Below are 19,249 nucleotides of genomic sequence, written 5' to 3'. Positions count from 1 at the left end.
ATAATGGCTAATTGTTATGTGCTAAACACTAGTTATCTTTTATGCTTTATTAATAGAGGAGCGTATTAAAGTAGCATTTTCTTAAAATTAAAAAAAAATAGGAATTTTATTTTTCAGTGTAATGGGTTTTTGTTGGTTTTTGGGGGTTTTGTTTGTTTTTAAGTTACTCTTTGGGAAAGTAAGGTTTGTGCCATGTACAGTACTAGTTTGCATGTATTCATTTAAATACTAAAATCTGTAGTACTGCTCGATCCATATCTGACTGCTAGGTTTCAATTGACAGCTGAGGATTTGTGACTGGACCATGAATCAAAACGGCAGGCATTTATACCCCAGTGCCAGTGAGGATACATTGGGAATTACTTGGCAAAGGTAACATTTTAATTATTTCCAACGCTACACTACATCTAAAAAAGTTACATTGAGCTGCAGTATCTGTTTTTAGCAGGCCTCCAAGAAGGAATATATGTCAAAATTTTAACCAAAACATCTATGTATAACATTTCTTTAATACACATTTACATTATCTTTAATGTAAATTGAACTGTTAGAATATACTATAGTTAAGTACCTGGGATGCCAAATGTTTGCTGTCAAGTGCAAGGCATTTGTATTTTTAAAGGACTGCAGATTTTAGGACTTAAAAAATCTAATCACAGTTTAAAGAACTAAAGTAAAACATTTTGGGGCTTACAGATTAATATGCAAAAGACGGTATGATTAAAAATAATAGGTGACTAGTATAGCAGTTCTCTGATGTGGGTGCTATTTTGGGAATGAATAATTATATTGTCCATAGAAGTAATTCGGAATAACAAGTTTGGGACAATTGGTATAGATTTAGGTCACTAACATGCACACGAAGGTAAGATGTAAACCATATCCTTTATAAACTAAAATACAAAACAATTAGAATTCATTATTCATGAAAAGTAGTTATTTTCTTTGCATGCTAGAGAAACCTTAGCTATTGGTACAGAATCAATTACACATATATTACATATATTACTGGTTATGGTAGTAGTAGGGTGTGTGTGTGTGTGTGTGTGTGTGTGTGTGTGTGTGTGTGTGTGTGTGTGTGTGTGTGTGTGTGTGTGTGTGTGTGTGTGTGTGTGTGTGTGTGTGTGTGTGTTTAAAAATAGGTGAAAGATAATAAGCAATACCATTATGAGATATGTCAGTCTTTCAGTTCTTATGCAGAATTCCCTTTGATTTACCTCACTGGGGGGAAGTTATACATATGAGGAAAAGCCTGCAGATTTGGCCCCTAACAGGTGAAGCAATCTCTCCCCTACACTTAAAATAATGTTATATACCTCTCGGAGGTATGTGTGTACATATATGACAATGTATCATTGCTATCACTTCCAAATAATTCATGTACATATGTGTGTGAGTATGGTTGGATACATAAAATCTTGCTGTGCAGTATACTAGATGACATACTGTTTTACTGTTGATGCTAAAAGTTTTTTTTTAGTATCAGTTTGGAAATGTGATATTTGAAATGGAAAGTTGGGTGCTGTACATGAATCCAAAGTTTAAACTATTAAACTAGTATTGCTGTACCAATATTACACAACAAATGACCTTCCAGCAGTTAGTTACTTGCTTGATTGCATGTATTTTCTGTACTTTTTTTCTAATAATTTTGGAGTCTGGTAGAATTCTGAAATCGTGTTGAAAGAGCAAGGTGGCGAAAAGAACAGTTTTTCACGTCAAAAATCAAATAGTACAATGAATGGAAAGTTAACCTAGTGGGTTCACCTCAACTCCTCAAGGACTGATTCACATTATAAATCCCCATCACATGATAATTGGTAGTTTTTATCCTTACTTCTGTATTATTAAGAATAATTTTTATCCTTACTTCTGTATTATTATGAATCCAAACTGAGCGACTGTAGCACAGAGTGTAACTTATTCCCCCCCCCCCACACACACACACACAGTGTGTAGCTTTCTCAGAACATTAATAGGAGACTGTAGATTGGACAAGAACTCTCAGTTTGTGAGCTAGTCATTGGTGGACCTGATTCTCAGATAGTGTTAATCAGTGTAGTATTATTGACATCATTGGAGCTAGACAAGCTGAGGATCTGGCCCAGTGTATTGTGGACTTCAGTTGTCATGCCTACCAAACGTGCTCCTTGGCTGTAAGTTGCTAAAAGAGAGGAGGGGGAAAAAAGACATGTAATCACATGTAGGTGAGGGTTATTTTTAAAATGTAGCCTTTGGGATACAGATACTCTTTTCAAACATCTGTGGAAAAGAAAACATAAAAGCATAAATGGGAGATACGATAACAAGTGGGTAGTTTTCTTGATAAAGTCTTTATATCATTACAAGAAAGAAACCTTGGAGCAATAAATTCTTTTTGAATGTTTGGTAAAGCAATATTTCCTTGTTAAAAAGGAAAATGGAAAAGTTTTCTCCCACAAACTTGTTTGATCAGCATTTCCTCCAAATCTGCAATACTCATTTGGATAGTAAATAGAGTGACTTTTTATAGAACGCTTTCATGGTTGTTTTAAGTTGCAACAACGAATATGTTGTGGTGCACTGTTTTTTGAGAAGTCTTGTTGAATACTTGTACTCACTGAGGTCAAAGAGTTGGTGGTGCCTGAAAATGAGCTTTTCTGTGTGTGCATAGATCAGGTGATAGAAGTGACCACATTGAAAGTTTTCTCCATGCTGCACTGTCAGTGACCTCCCCCATCCCCAACTTGAGGAGGACCACCCTCTGAGAGGGTGAGAGGTGACAGGGTCCCTATGCTTGTTCTTTTTGTATACTTCGTCTTATCATTGGCTGCCAGTCATGCCAAACAGTGCTAAATGATCTATAGATTTTAAAACTAACTGGTAATTTTTTTCTAGTAAAACGACAAGCCTGATGTAATTTCTGAAGGAATAGTAATATATATTTTTCAAAAACATCAACTTCTAAAATCACTAGAGAAAGACAACGTGAGTTATACGAAATGAGAAACTTAAGTCCTCAGTGTGCGTATTTTCAAAAAAAGCAGAGTAGTTATGTGTATGGATAGTTATACAAACTTAGATGGATCCTTCAGTTGGTTAAAATAAACATATTGGTGTCAGTGAAGGAGAAGTTTACATAAAACATCTGTTCAACACCCTCAACAATAAACAAAAACAGGTTTTAAATATAATAGTTGGAAGTAATTTTATTTTGCTCCTGGTACCATGATTACCTAAGACTGGCAACATTTGTATTATCTGTTTATTGGTATATGATGTGTTTGTTTGCACTGAACATTAGGACCTCAGTTCAGAAAATCATTTAAGCACATGCTTAATATTAAGCATATGAGTAATCCCATTTATATAATGCCTAAAATTAAGCACGTGCCTAAGTGCTTCACTGAATCTGGACCCTATACTTCATTCTTTTTGCTGTACAGATGAAGATAATATAGGGGGGAGGGATAGCTCAGTGGTTTGAGCATTGGCCAGCTAAACCCAGGGTTGTGAGTTCAATCCTTGAGGGGGCCATTTAGGGATCTGGGGCAAAAATTGGGGATTGGTCCTGCTTTGAGCAGGAGGTTGGACTAGATGACCTCCTGAGGTCCCTTCCAACCCTGATATTCTATGATACATCTATGATTTAGAACTTATCTAAACAAAGGTCATTCAGACCTTTGCTGAGGTAACTGCAAATAGTTAGACTCAAGTTGGAAAATAAAGTTTCAAGCACTGCACAGTAAACAAAAATGGATGCAAGTAAAACTTAAACCATGAGTGAGTGAGAGAAGGACTCCGTGAAACATATGGGCTGGGTGCCTGATCCACTAACCATTATTTACCCACAAGGTTAGTCACATTGACTCCAGCATGATTAACAAAGGGATGCAGGATTGGGCCTTTGTATACTAGATTTGAATATTTCCCAATAAGCCTTTCACAAACTGTAAACAAACCACTAGTGGTAAAATATACATTTTATCACAGATATTGTTAATTTTCCTATTATTCTCAACTACTATAATTTATATTTTTAAAAAACTGTTGCTCTTAAGGGTTAACTGTTACTTTAACATTACATTTACACTACCCAGGCAAATGCACTAGGCTAGCATTTCCTGCCTTCAGTTTGTTATCTTGACACATAAGTACAGTACAACAGCTGGTTTGTTCCTGGAGCTCCTGAGGGGAGCTTTATTCTCAGAGTGCTGAATTTCCTTTTCAGCTTTAGCTGTAGGGGTGTTCAAAATGTTCAGTTTTTTAAGCAGCACTCTTTGCCCCTAGCACTACTCTGGGGCTGTGATAATAATGCAGATAAGGCAGTTGAATGGAATAATCTCCAGTTCGTGGGGGAGTGGGAGGGGAAGTGGAAATTGCTTGGAGTCTTTTCCATACCACACTACCTTGTGTCTGTTAGAATCTAGTGAACATACAAAGTCACTAACAACTGAATTATCACTAAGTGTTTCTGTAGTTATCTGTTGTATTAAAAAAAGTTAACACATCTGGGCAACAAACACACCTGTTAGATCAAGGACTTTTTATTTTATTTCCACAGTTCATATTTGTTTGGGATAAAAGTACAAACTCAACTTTTGAAACTAAGAACAAAGAAGTGAAAATCTTCTGGTGATAAAAGTATTCACAGCAGACAAATGCAAGGATTTCTGGTCTTTTTCAATTTAAATCACTATCTCTTATAGTTTCACCCAACTCAGTAATAAAGAAAGATGTGCAGAACATTATGTTTCCTTTCCATCTAGGCAAACATCTTCAGAACACTTCCTAAGAAATTAATTGTATTCCAGCCAGACTTGCATGCTGCCATCCCACAGGAAATGGGTCAGCAATCCATTAAGATGCCATTAGATAATCTAATTTGGAACTTAATCTCTAAATTAACCATGCTCCATACTTGAAGCATACTTGAGAGAAAGAAAAAAAGTTTATGTTTGAATCGATAGGGGAGCCGAAGCGTGAAGAAGGCTGTTTGTTTTTTCTGTAGCTGTGGTCACGTCTCAAGCCGTCTGGTAACCAGGAGAAACCAGACATGATGTAATTCCAGATTGAACTTGAACTTCAGGGACTTAGAATGGGGGAACAATGGACCATAGGAATCAATAATGTCCATTTTCCACATGATTATGTTTGGAGCTTTAAGTTAACCTTTATGGGAGAATCAGCAAGATCTGCAGTGCAACCAAAATGAGGTGATCTAGAGACAAGATGTTGAGTAAAGAAAACAACTTTTCCAGTGATATTTTCTGAGTAGCACTGCAGATTCCAGCAGGATTAGGAAAGTTCCCGCTCTGCAGTAAACCGGTTGCCTGTTCTGAGCACTCTTTGTTCACTTAGGTAGGACAAACTTAATCTTACATTTCCTGTCAGATGATTTTTGGCAGCAGTTTTAGGGAAGGAGGAGCATTTACAGAAAATTCCCAAGTGTAAACTGTACCTTTAACTCGTTAGTGACTCTGGAATTTTACCTACTAGCCATTTTATCTCAAGTTGTTTCATTTTAAGCAATAAAAGTGCACTTTTTTTGTGTGTGGCAAACAAGATGTTCACTTGCATTTAGTGTTGCGTTTACTAAACAAAGAAACTTCTGATTGTATTTACCAAAGTGCTAACACATAGCATGTAATAAATTACTGTTTTAAATGATAAAGTTAGTTGTGGAAGAAGAAAAGAAGTATAAAATGCTTCTGTGATTAGGTTTAAAAAAAAATTCTATTCAACGTTTTGAAAAAGAAAATTAGTGTCATGTTAGAGAACAGGAATACCCAGTTTGGGTGCTGAAATGCAGCCCTTTAGTTAACCTTTCCTTTGCTGCACTGCAAACTTTTATTGTTAAGTGGAATTTTCCTGTTTTCTTGTTGTTTATTTATTTGGCCACATATGTTTGCCTGAAATTACAGAATCTGTTTTTCTCAGAGGTTTAGCTCACATAAAAGAAACAAATCATCCCGTGCAAAACATTCATGTGTGTTTGGTGAAGGACTCTGTTAGATCTCATTCGTTTGTTTCCTCTACCCACCAGCCCTACTGCAGGGTCCCCAAAAACCCATGTATCTCTGTGTCTACTAGGAACCCTGTGCCTCTGCACTGTCCCTGGGAACTCCCACCAACCTCAGCTTCATGGCAGCTAGCTCTCCAGCAGTAGCTGCCCCAGGCATCTCACCCTCCCTCAACCTAGTCAGGGTACACAGTGCAGAGTGGACGTGCACCAAAATCTCAGTCTGAGCTAACTGTGCTGAGCACTTTTTGTGGTATTCATAGGAGGATGCATGTCTCCTGACCCCCTTCACCTATTTTTCACTCTAAACCCACAGAGAAACTTCTTCAGGTCCATGAGAGAGAAAACAATGCCTCAGAAGCAGAACTCCCTTGCCTCTACTTCCCTGTGGAATTTACATCTCCTCCATCTGCTAGATCGAGAGGATGATTTCTGCCCAACTAAAGTATAAAAAGCTTCCTAAGTTAAGCAGAGAGATACTTAACATAGTATCTCTTAAATGAACACCCACTTCTGAGGTAGAATGTGGCAGCTGTTTAACTGCACAAGCTAACTGCTCACACACCAGTTCAGGACAGAGAGTGACAGAAAGTTCCGTACTCTAGAGAAACTCAAGGGAGAATTAATAGCGGAAGAAATAACCAAATTGGAATTTAGCCTGGCCACTAGAGTTAACACCACTACTCCTGCAAAGTGGCATATAATCTTCATGTCCACAAGTGGTTGGAACTTTAGCTTCATGTCTCAATTGAAGGAGAGCATTTTCAAATAGTACATTGCCCTCCATTGCTGTGCTGGGGCATTGGTTCAATTCTGACTCAGAAGGTAGAGCATCCCTGCTACGTCGTCAACATCACTTCCTTCAGCATCAAGGTGTTGCTAGCTCTTTTAGCCAAAGTTCTGATCTAGGCTGGCCATGATTAGCTTGTGAGAGCTGATATGATCACAGCAAAAGGTGGTAAGGCTGCATCTAGAAATGATATTTTAGGTCAGTGGTCCCCAAACTGGGGGGCATGCCCCCTGGGGGGGCACGAAGGAATGTTTGGGGGGAGGGGCCCATGGCAGGGCCTGTGTCAGCCCCCATGGGGAGCAGGGAGGTAGCGCCACCCAGCCCAGCTCCGGCCAGGGCCGCAGCACCATTCTGCTCCCAGCCCAGCTCCTGCACCAGCCACAGCTCCACTCCACCCTCGGCTGCCGTTTGTCTCCTCCCACAGGCCAGCTCTGTCCTCATTCCCTGTCTAGCTCCAGTTCTGCTCCCAGCTCTGCCTTTACCGCAAGCTCCGCTGCTGAGCCAAATGTGCAGTAATGGAGGTGGGGCGCGGACAAATTACATTACGGGTGAGGGGCGGTGTGACAAGAAAAGTTTGGGCACCATTGTTTTAGGTCTGCTTTTTAAGAGATCAGAAAATGCGTGTATCAGAGACTTTTTAAGCTTTTACAACAGAAGTATTAACTGCTGGAGACTTAACTTGATATTGCAAGTCTTGATTACATTTATTCTTCAGTGCAGAGTAATTTGTTTATTACTCTCCTCACATTAATATAACCTCCACAGTGGACTGTATACAAATACTGTGCTGCTTATGGTCAATTCCAGTAACATTTTAATCAGGGATTCTTGAAAGAGCACTTAGAATTTTTAGAAAAAAATCCTGGGTGAAATCTTGATTGCATTAACATGTGAAAACTGTAATGGAAACTGTTAACCCCTAAGACACTGGTAGAGTTTGTCTTTGTTGTTTTATGACATTTGTGAACAAAGAAATGATGATTGCAGAACGCATCTATTGTTGAAAAGTCTAGTTATTACCAGAAAAGGCCGCTGCTGCTGCTGTTAACATTATTATGAAAGGATGATGGTTTATGGAGTTGGTAGTGACACGGGTAGCCTCTCCTTACAACGGTGCTGGTTGGAATCTAGATATGTAACTGAAAGCTCTTTTCTGATGGCTGCTTATCCTGTAACCTTGTTTAGAAACTTACATGGAATGCATATAGAGAGACAAGGTGGGTGAGGTAATATCTTTTACTGGATCAACTTCTGTTGGTGAAAGAGACAAGCTTTCCAGCTTACACAGAGCTCTTCTTCAGGTCTGGAAAATGTACTTAGAATGTCACAGCTAAATACAAGGTGGAACAGATTGTTTAGCACAAGTAGTTAACACCATGTTTCCAGGGACCATTCACACCTTTCCAGTCATGGGTTGAGGAGTGTTAGTGGGTTATAGATTGTTGTAATAAGCCATAAATCCAGTGTCTCTATTCAGTTCATGATTTTTAGTGTCTAGCAAAGTTATTAATTTAAGCTCCCAGGCTCATCTTTGGAAGGTGTAGTGCAAGTTTCCTTTGAGGATGAGGACTGAGAGGTCAGCTATAGAGTTATCACTTTGTGAAAAGTGTTCACCCACAGGTGATAGGGTGTTTTTGTCTTTTATCTCCTTCCATGGTGGAGTGTCCTTGTTTAGTGAAGGTGGTTTTAAGTATGCTAAGATGTATACCTGGACTTTTTCCTTGGAGCATATTTTGTGGTATCTGAGTGCCCGGCTGTAGATAATAGATTTCTTGGTGTGCTTGGGATGGTTACTGAATCTGTGAAGGTAAGTGTGGCAGTCTGTGGATTTTGGACACCTAGGATGAAAATATCATTGATCTCTCTCTCTCTCTCTCTCAAAAAAAGCAGGGGGGGGGGGAGAAGAACTCTTCTCGTTCTCCCCATGTTAGTATGGTATCAGATCCTGTGGTGGGGCAGTAGTTCAGTTCCTTGGAGAATACAGATAATTCAGCTCTGATTAGGAGTAGTCTTGACAAATTGATGATGTTGGAGTGTCACATAGAATCCATATGGTGGGTCTTGGTGCTGTGGTTTCTCCTGGATGTGGTGTTCTGTGGGTAGTGGAGTTGTTGTAGTTGGTTCCCCTTTTTGTTTTTGTGTTGGATGGCTGCCGTCAGGTTTTTTGAGATGCATTGATGATATTTTCATTCTCTGTACAGACACCTAAACTCCCTCATAGATTTCCACCACAACTTCAGCAACCATCATCTATCTATTAAACTCTCTCTACGACACTCCCGCACTAGCATCAACCTCCTGGACACCACAATGAGGTTCAACAGTGGAACTCTACAGACCGCGATATACAAGAAACCCCTTGAAATATGTGTTAACTACCTATGCTAAATAATCTGATCCACCTTGTATTTAGCTGTGAAACTCAGGTACTTTTCCCAGACCTTAAGGAGAGTTCTGCATAAGCTAGAAAGCTCATCTCTTTCACCAACAGAAGTTGGTCCAATAAAAGATATTACCTCACCCACCTTGTCTAATATCCTGGGACCAACACAGCTACAACAACACGGCATGGAACAAGTTTGTAGCTCATCCCCTTATCTAGTGGGCAGTTATTCATGTCACAAAACCTACCAGCACAGGGCTCAATGATATCTTTTAGTCAGATTGCATAGTAAGAAGTGTTCCCTCTAATTTTTCCCACCCATGTGCGGAGTGAATTTTGTTATGTGTACCAATATGGAGGTAATGTGTCACACATAACCTCCATGTTGGTGAACATAACAAAATTCATGTGGTGAGGGTAGGGCCGAGGGGTTCAGAGTGTGGGAGGGGCTCAGGGCTGGGGCAGAGGGTTGGGATGCGGGGAGGTGAGGGCTCCATGTGTGGGTATGGGCTCTGGGGTGGGGCCAAGGATGAGGGACTCAGAGCTGGGGCAGAGGGTTGGGGTGTGGGGGGGTGATGGTTCTGGCGGGGATGTGCAGGTTCTGGGGTGGGGCTGGGGCGTGAGAGGGTTGGGGTGCAGTGGGGCTCCCCGGGTTTATGGTGGGGAGAGAGGACTTCCCCCAGCTCTCTCTCCCCGCAGCAGCACCTCTCCCCTGGTTGCAGCAGGGCCAGGTTGGGTCAGGGGAGGGGTGCCTGTCCCCCGGCCATGGCAGGTCCAGGGCTGGGTTGAGGTTCAGGGAAAGGGTGGCCGTCCCCGAGCCACGGCTGGGGCTGGACTGGGCTGTGGGAGGGGCACCTGTCCGCCGGCTGCAGCAGGTCCGGGGCTGGGCTGGGTTAGGGCCTGGGGAGGGACGCCACAGCAGGTCCAGGGCTTGCAGAGACGCATCTCTCCCTGCCACAGCCCTGAGCGCCTGCACAGTGCTTAATAGGCAGCTGCGTAGCCGCGCAGCTTAGAGGGAGCTCAGATAGTAAGGACAGCATGGAGCTGCTCTGTCCCAGCGGGAGCACCAGGAGGCATTCTATCATAGGGAGCTGCCGTTTGGGGCTGCAGAGGCAACAGACCTTCTACAACTCTCTATAGCATGCAGCTCACTACCCTCCTCCCACAAAGCCAGCTCATCTGCCTGTTGTGTGATGGGCACAGCTTTGATGTGCCTTCTCTCTACCCTCCTTGGGGCACCCTGTGGAAGAGAGAGGGGGCTGTGTCTCTGCTTTCCTGAGATCAGGGGTTGCCATTCTGCCTGGCAATCTGATCAGATCACACAATGGTGAGGTGAAGGGAAAGTTATCTATGCCCTTCACATCATTTCTACCCACATAACAACCAGGCAAAATTTGGGCCACAATTAGCTCTACTTGACATTTTTGTTAGGAATCTCTTCAGAAAAGCCATGGATGTAATGGGTGTGGAGATTAAACTTTCTTACTCTCGCAGAAGTTCCCTCCCAGTCATGGTGGAGGGATGATGTCAGGGTATTGCAGAGAACTTCTATCCAGTCTGTGCCTGTTCTATGGATAAACGGAAGATCTTGATCTCCAGATCTGTCTGTTTGGGCACATATCATGAGCACTGAATTGCCATCAGTGTTTTCACTCATAAGCATCTGACCCACCAAGTGGTGGTTGAAAGTTGAATTGCATTTATCATACATTTTACTGTAAGAAATGCAAAAGTGTAACGAGGCTTCAAAATCTGAAAGACAGACACAAATACCTTGCAGCTTAAAAGAGCCTGAGTTAGTTGTGATTTAGCATTCTGATTAATATTATTTGTATTACCACTGCACTCACTGGTTCCAACCTGGATTGGGGCTCCATTGCATTAGGCACTATACTTATTTCCACCATTTTGGTTTAATTCCCTTTCCTTTCCTGCATATATTCTTATACTTGAAATTGACCATTTATAGGTGGTAGGACAGGTCTGCCCCAGGAAACATCATTATATCAAACTGAATTCTCATAAGAATTGCTCCTTAAATGCATGACTAGTTCTGAAAGCTCTTGAAACCATTCACCTAGAAGTGCCAGTGCTCGAAAGCAGGATAGATTGCTGGAAAAGACTGTAGGGACAATCCTCTATTGCCGGGGGAAGAACTAGCCACTACCCAGCAGTTCAATTTAGATAAAAAATTATCAGACACCTAAGCTGTGATTCCATTTCTAATCAAAGCACTTGTATACCATTGCACTGGCATGTTTTGCCATTTGTTCAGTTATTTGCACTGTTTTCCCTAAGAGTATGAACTGGATACCAGAACAATCTATATCGTATAATTGTTAACTTAACCTACATACTGGTAGTAAGAGGCTTATAAAACTCATATGGAATCTGCAGAGTGTTAACCTATGAGATTTATTCTTCCCCAAAGATTCATAAACCGTATTGACAAATATATTGCATGCTGCATTTGTGACATGGTCATAATGTAAGATGGGAGGTTTGAAAGGTTTAAATAAACATCTAAATTAAATTTGTTAGTTATACTGCAGCAACAGGTCTATTAGTCACTTACTACAATTTATTTTTATTGAACATTTTCCAAAAAAATAAAGATCTGTCTCCCCTCTGTATAATGCTGGATAAGAAAGCTGCTACAAATAGTAATTTGTTCTTTATCAACATAAACTGCTGTCTTTCATATACTGTTGTCATTAGGAGGTTGTCAACTGAAAAAAAAAAAGTCAGATCAACTTCCAGCCACTAAAGTACACAGTGAATTCTCCAAAAAGATAACCTGTAAGCAGTTTATCTGGACTTCTTCTTTGCAATGCAAATTATTTACATTTCCAATCCCATGTTGAATCTGCCACAGAATTTACATTCTTTTAGTTACTCTTCTGTTTTAAGTGGCTAAGACCACAAATCCTGAGCAGTCTCTCTTTAGAATGTTTTTATTTATTTATTGCAATTTTCTATTATTACAGTTTCCTATACACAGATCAGCATGGAATCATTTTGGTTGTTTTTACTAGCTGTCACCTCATAATGTATTTTTAACATTGCTCACATTAAAATGGGATAATGAACAAAAATGCATTGTGGGACACAAATAGTGAAGGAAGATGAAGAGAGAGAGGTTGAAACAATTAAGCCTCTTACATGAGATCTTGGTATTGAATATTTTTTTGGAACCCTAATCTTTTCATCAGATCATATGGGGCAAATCTTTCATGTATAAATGGATTTAACTCTTTGTGCATGTTTTAAGATTTGTTGCGTAACTATCTCCATTTTTGAATATCGAGCATAAAATTTCTTTCTTAGGCAAACAACAATAAAACATTGAGTTCACCAAAGTTCACAGACATTTTTTGAGGAAATAGGAAATTTAAGATGATCATAAAGTTTTACTAGATTTGCAAGATCTAAAAACTCATGTGAAAAATAGCAGCACTTGTGGGCAGCTTTCTAGTGGGATACACATTAGCATTCAAGGATTTGTACATTTTGCAAATGCTGTTGGGTGGTATTGTTTCTATAGACATTATTACATACATCTCAGGGTGATCATGATCCATATAATTCACTGAGGCAGACCAATCTTGCTCCGATGGGAGTTTTACCATTGATTTCAAAGCGAGCAAGATTGTGAATTTAAGTCAAAATTTTCAAACTTGGGTGTGTAAAGTTAGACATCTAAAAACTTGTGGTCTGATTTTCAGAGGTGCTGAGCACATGTAGTTCACATCTAAGTCACAATTTAGAAATTTTGGCTTTAGTTTCTGTATTACACAGAAGTATACTTCCAAATGAACTGAGTTAAAGAGATGAAGAAGAAAACAATATTTGACTAAAGGGAAAAGGTAACTTTTTCCCATAGTATTGATTACCTGAGGAACATGTTCAATGGACTTTTCAAAATAATTATACTTTTCTATAGTTGGATAGCAACAGTTGAAAAGATTGCACAAACTGCCAAATATAATCGTAATTATTATTTATACACTTTAAGATCGATAAAGGGGATCTGTTTTCCCCTTAATGCATACTCCTAACTCACATTAGCACTAACCAAGCATGTGCATGTATATGGGGAAACAGGATCATGAAGGGACAATCACAGAAATGGGAGGAAAAAATAATTATAGCTTCCCTCATCAAAAATATAATATGGGTATCAGATTACAAAGTTAAGCATATACAAATGTTTTGCACAAAAAGAACATATCAGATACACAATGTATGTTCACAGATTAGACTTGTATGCACTTGAATAGACAGGTGCCAAATGGCTACATGAGTATGCAAATATCTAGTGTGCACACACCCACTGGGTATTGGAGAACATTTGGTGCAATAAAATAGGTATAAATTAATTGCTTGCACAGGTGTGCATACCTCATTTTGACAATCTGACTCAGAATGTATGTTTCCATTTGATATAATGGTTTCTCTCTTATCATGCTTATGTTTGCTGAACAATATATGGCCAAACTTTCCAAAGAGTTTCCTGTTTATTTATCAGCTTCCTGTTAGGCACCTACATAAAAGGCTGGATCTTCAGAGGGCTCAGGTCTTTCAAAAGAGCTTTTTGGAAAATCTGGCCCCAATTGTCAGCACTGTACACTTTTGGAAATCTGACCTGGAATGAATAAGTGGCTGATCTTGCAAATACTTTGCCACTGGGTGTAATGCTTATTACTAATAGTTACTACTTGGTTAAAAAATTGCAAGTTAATGGGACTTAGATTCCTTAGTGACACAGGTGCTATGTTTCAGAGTAACAGCCATGCTATTGAATATGTAGGTTTCTAAGTCACTAAGGCACTTTTGAAAATGTTGCTCTACTGTGACTTCATGGTCCTAATTTCTACATGTGACAGTAAGTATTTGTTCTTTGGCTATTGCCATAGGACTGTAATAAGGAATGCACCCTGCTTTTGAAAATGTCTTTAAAAAGTATGTTTTCATGCATTAAAGCTAAAAACATTTCTTCTTCGTCAGAGTCTGCTCTGATTTTGGACTCATGCACCTCACAGGCACATAATATAATGGAGAAAGGGGTTGAATGGTGTGATAGAGGGGATAGAAGGTTTATTAAATCACAGAAGAGATTTAGATTGTACATTAAATGTGTATTTTGTGTTCTGGTAATAAGCAGTATAACATGTACACTATAAGGGATTGACTAGTTCTTAAAATCACAGCAGCAGTTTCCTATGAGTTCTCATAATGTAGTTTTTTTACCTGCTCCATAAACTTGCCTCTTTAACTTGTCTGGGGCTCTCATGGAATAAGCAGGCTATTTAGTGTATGATTACAGTAATTCATATTAACACATTTACTTTTGTCTTTCAGTTGAGTTTGCAAAGGAAGTCGTACACACTTGAAGTTCAAGTGACATTCACAAATTTACCATCTTAAATTTATCTTAAATAGTGTTATTTATAATGAATACTAATCTGAGTCTTAATCAAATTTATGATCTTATTGTTGCAACATTCTTAATCTTTATTTTGTTCTCTCTCTCTCTCTCTCAACAGTCCTGGTACCTGGGCTAGCTTGGTCCCTTTTCAAGTATCAAACAGGACGCCAATCCTGCCGACAAATGTCCAAAATTATGGTTTGAACATAATTGGAGAGCCTTTCCTTCAAGCAGAAACAAGCAACTGAGGGAAAATGAAACAAAACAAAAATTAAAAAGAAAAAAAGAAAGGAAGACAGGACAAAAAATGAAACTGAAGAAAGAAGAAAAATAGACCAGCAATTGCAGCATTTACAATCACTAATTCCCTTAAGGTTGAAACTGTAATGACATAAAAAGGGTCGATGATATTTCACTGATGGGTAGAATGCAGCCCCTGCTAAGTAGCCTTTGTTATATGAAGTCCACTGGGAAATAGATGTTCTGTCTCTGACAATATATTTTAACTGACTTTCTAGATGCCTTAATATTTGCATGATAAGCTAGTTTTATTGGTTTAGTATTCTTGTTGTTTACGCATGGGATCACTATTCCTAGTTATCTCACAAAACAAAGGCTAGGCGGCAGCAACAGAGCTGCAAGAGGACAAGGGCTGTGAGACAGCCGTTTTCTCAACACTCTGATTTCTAAAAGTTTAAAAAAAAGAACAACTCTGTAGCCTTTAGTTATCAGAACAGATTTATTAAACTTTGGCCCTGACCCCAGCCGTTTCTAGCATGTTACCTAGTTTGGAATTTTCAAAGTCAGTATGAACACAGGCTCTCTGGAAGAAATGCCTCTCTGTAGGTAAAAGTGTTATCTCCTCTTGCAACAGTAAAAATTAATTTACCTTTTTACCCACTAAAGAAATACTTACAGAGGCAAGTGCAATTTAAAAATTATATCTAAAGGGGAACATCATTATAAGTCCTTCAGCCCTTGGACTCTAAATTGAGGGGATTAAAAAAAAAAGAATTTAAAATTACTTGGTGCAAATTTATTTTCCCCTCAGTTTTGAGGGCATTAAATCAAGACAAATCATGTCACTGAGAAGAAGAAATTAATGGAAACACAGCACTTATGTTGGTTTAGCTGCTGCCTCCATAGAGGGGTAGGATTTATTTATTTAAAGTTACTGGTTGCATCAATAACCCATAGGGTGTATGTAAAGTTCTATAAAATCTGCATCATAGAGACGAAGAAAAAGGCAAATCCATGTCACAAAGGCAAAGCTTACAGTTTACAGACTGGGAATAGCAGGGTGGGGGGTAAAATATATTTAAACGTGCACTCTCAAAAAAAAAAAAAGTCTAATCACAGGGTGCTGAAAACTTGCATGGTGCTTTCAGAAATTAGCCTTGTTCAACACATTTCTCATATTGACAGAACAGTAACGTGCATGGGCAGACCCATTTTGCCTCTATGTCTCTTAAAACTAATTAATTGATTAAAAATACTCTTTCCAGTAATCCTAATTTGCACGAAGTTATAATGTCCACATTACGTGCCTTGCCTTGAAATCTTAAAAAAAAAAAAAAAAAAAAAAAAAGTGACATCACTCTACTTGTTTTGCTGCATTTATTATTTTAAATCTTTACCATTTTTATGACAAAATATTTTGTACTCCAGATGGGGGGAAAAAGTGTGACATCATGGATTTTTTAGACAGTTATACCCTTTATCTCACATTTATAAAGCATATCATGGCTGTGTATAGTTGCCGCTTAAAAATTGTAATCGACCAGCAATATTTTCAGTATTTTGGTGTTTTTTCTATTAACCTTTCATGTTTTTCATCTTCCAATTAATATTTGGGGGGGGGGTTTTCAAATTTATACGAATTATGCAATACCAAGTTTTGCCTATGTAGGTAGTGCTTTTAGCTGTATTGGTTATTATAGGTAAGTACACAGATTTAAAAGAGGAAAAAAAGAATAATGTATGCTTTTTTTTGTTTGTTTTAATTGACCAAAGTGGGTACTGCTATTTTTGCAGTGTGATGAGGTCCTTTTGTGTACTGAGAGATGGACAGGGGATTTTTTTTTATACATATATATATATATATATATATATTCTGGGGAGGGTGGGGAGGATTTTTAACACTTTACAGTGTAGCTGTGAAGCCGTGCACCCTTAGCCAGGCAAGGGCTGCAAAGCGACTGTTCTGCCTACTGTGACAAACTTTCAAATAGGTTCCCTCTTTTTAACTTCCCACCTGGGGTGCAAGCTGAACTCATTTCTGGATTTAAAAAAAAAAAAAAAAAAAAAAAAAGGATTCTGTTGGAGGCAGACTTGACTTGAGGAAATTGTTTTACTTTTTTATTTCGAGAGGTCAAGACCCACAGCGAGACTGAGTCTCTTTCATTTATGGCAAAGATATGGTATTCCAAAATGTACACTTTTAGAGGGTGTTTTTAGCTAGAATGACATGGAAACACACTGTCTTCTGTGAGATGCACGTAGTGGGCCACATTCTTTGTTGGTGTAACTCCGTTGATTTTAGTTGACTCCAAAGGAGTTACACCAGCAGAGAATTTGGAGCTCTATATTTAAAGGACTGGTGAATACTCTTTTTCCCTATGTCAAAGAGTTGGAGTCTTTTTTAGTTTATTAACACACACCATCTGAATTACAGGCATCTACCTTAGCAAATAGATGCCACAGGTTTAGAATTTCTTCACATACAAAAGGTCAGATGGAAAGCTGCAGTTCTGTACTGTAACTTGAATGGAATTAGAATACAATGTAAAGAAAAGTTTATTTCAAGTAAAGTAAAATCTTACAGACCAGTGGGCCTAATGCTGCAAACCATATGTACATAAGGACTCCACTTTACAGCTCAATTTAGGGAGCATTTTCCCATCAATAGACACCCTTTTATTGGGGTTCGGATGCAGGGGAGAATAGACTGCTGAGCATTGAGCCCCCTGTGGGATAACTGAGCCCATAAAGGCCGCTTCTCTTCCAGCTTTTTGTCTTGAAATTTCCCGTTATTGTTCTACCACTGGGATGCAGCTCTAACAATGGTAGCACTGCTGAACACTCTAGTGGCTTTTAAGTGCTGGCATTTTTACTATGGTGTCATCCAACCCTGCTCAGAGCAAGTCTAGATGACAACATAGTTAAAAACAATGGCAGATGCCAGCACCTTGTCTCCACTCGCGCACCCACCATCATTGCTACCTCCATTGGAGCGGTATCAGTGGGACGTGTTATAAGAAAGCTGTGTAGGCAAGGCCTAAAAGGCAATAGAGAGAGAAAATAGAAAATAAAAAATCCTCAAGATTTATATTTAGATAAATTAAAAAAAAGAAACCAACTTTATGTTGCTCTTTTTCTGAGCCCCATAGTAAGTGAATTTATTCACTAAGTAAGCGGCTGTTAAGACTAACTGAAACATAGTAACCACCTGGAGGATCCCTTAGGCTGTGGCCTGATAAAATAAGCTGCGTATTGTTCTCTCAGCACATCACTTAATAACAGTTCTGAAGCATGGTTATGTGCTAGAGCACTGTATTTGATTATCCCATTCAGTAAGATGTCCCTTTAAACTTTGACTAGCACAGCAGGATGAAACCAAGGCAAGTCCAGACAATAAAGTGCAATAATTTAAATGATGCTTATCCTTGTAGATGGTGGATGCTCTTAACTGAACTTTTCATGTATCTTTGACCTACGGTGTGAACAAATCAAGCTTACAAACACAGACTTTTTTTTTTTTTTTTTTTTTAAGTCAAACTCGCTCCGTGTGAATGAATTTTCCTCAGTGGAATGTTAAGCTACTCTGTGGGTTTTTCTGCCTACCTCTTTAATATAAAGGCCTGTTTTGAATAAAAGAAACCCAAACTTCCTTTTCTTTTCTTTTCTTTTTCTTTTCTTTTCTTTTTTTTTTTCCTAAGTTCAAAAGTCAAAAGATTAAGAAAATATTGAGGACTCAAATCCAGTCTCTAGCCTCCTCCTTCACCAGGAAGTGTATTCTGACTAAATCAAGCCACCCCGTTCTATGTGCACTGTTCTGCCTTTATTAAGTTGCTTTGCAGCCCTAGCCTTATGGCTGTGCCACTGAAGTGTGTTTCCCCTGGAGTGACATGAACGTTTGAGGCTTGACTAAGGGAAAAAAAAAAAAGGCAGTGAAGGAGACTGTACATAAAGACATGGCAAAAATATTAATTATAGCAATATAGTTGTGGGGTGATGTTCAGGTGGGCAGCTCCATTGAAAATATGTGAATGAATCTGTGAAGCTGCAAGTAGCGAGAAGAACGGAGGATCTTCTTAATGAACCACCTACCTTGTAGACAGTAATTTGTACACTGTATAGTTTTGTTAAGAATTTTTTTTAATTAAAGTACCCTTGTTTGTAAAGCTAACTTTTTAACAGTTATAATGGAAATATATGACATTTCCATTTTTAAAGTAAACAAGAATATTCCTTGTTTGGAAACTGGACTTGGGTTAAAACTCTCCAGTTTCTTAATTTATGTATTAAAAAAATCTGTCCACGTTAGGAATTATTTCGCAGATTCCTATGCTTGAAAAGCCTAGGTTACTAATCCTTTAAAAAAAGTTGTAAATGGAGAAAAGTTATATTTTATGAAGGTTATTTTGT

General features: G+C 38.8%; 1 protein-coding gene across 11 annotated transcripts in view; it reads left to right on the top strand.

The window, feature by feature from the left end:
- Window positions 1-19,249, top strand: part of NFIB (nuclear factor I B) — a 220,782-nt gene that overhangs the window by 199,359 nt on the left and 2,174 nt on the right. For 6 of the 11 annotated variants that reach the window (XM_037901978.2, XM_043546698.1, XM_037901979.2 and 3 more), the window contains exons 11-12: window positions 284-372; window positions 14,721-19,249. The exon at window positions 14,721-19,249 is cut by the window's right edge and continues 2,174 nt beyond it. In XM_037901978.2, the coding sequence (XP_037757906.1) occupies window positions 284-372; window positions 14,721-14,850 (219 nt within the window). In that variant the 3' untranslated portion in view covers window positions 14,851-19,249. The remainder of the gene's footprint in view (window positions 1-283; window positions 373-14,720) is intronic. The other 5 variants (XM_043546700.1, XM_037901984.2, XM_037901982.2 and 2 more) reach the window with 1 other exon arrangement.

Source organism: Chelonia mydas, chromosome 5 (genome assembly GCF_015237465.2).
Source record: "Chelonia mydas isolate rCheMyd1 chromosome 5, rCheMyd1.pri.v2, whole genome shotgun sequence".
In the NCBI taxonomy this organism is placed as follows: domain Eukaryota; kingdom Metazoa; phylum Chordata; order Testudines; family Cheloniidae; genus Chelonia; species Chelonia mydas.
This window is presented reverse-complemented; position numbering and strand designations above follow the sequence as displayed.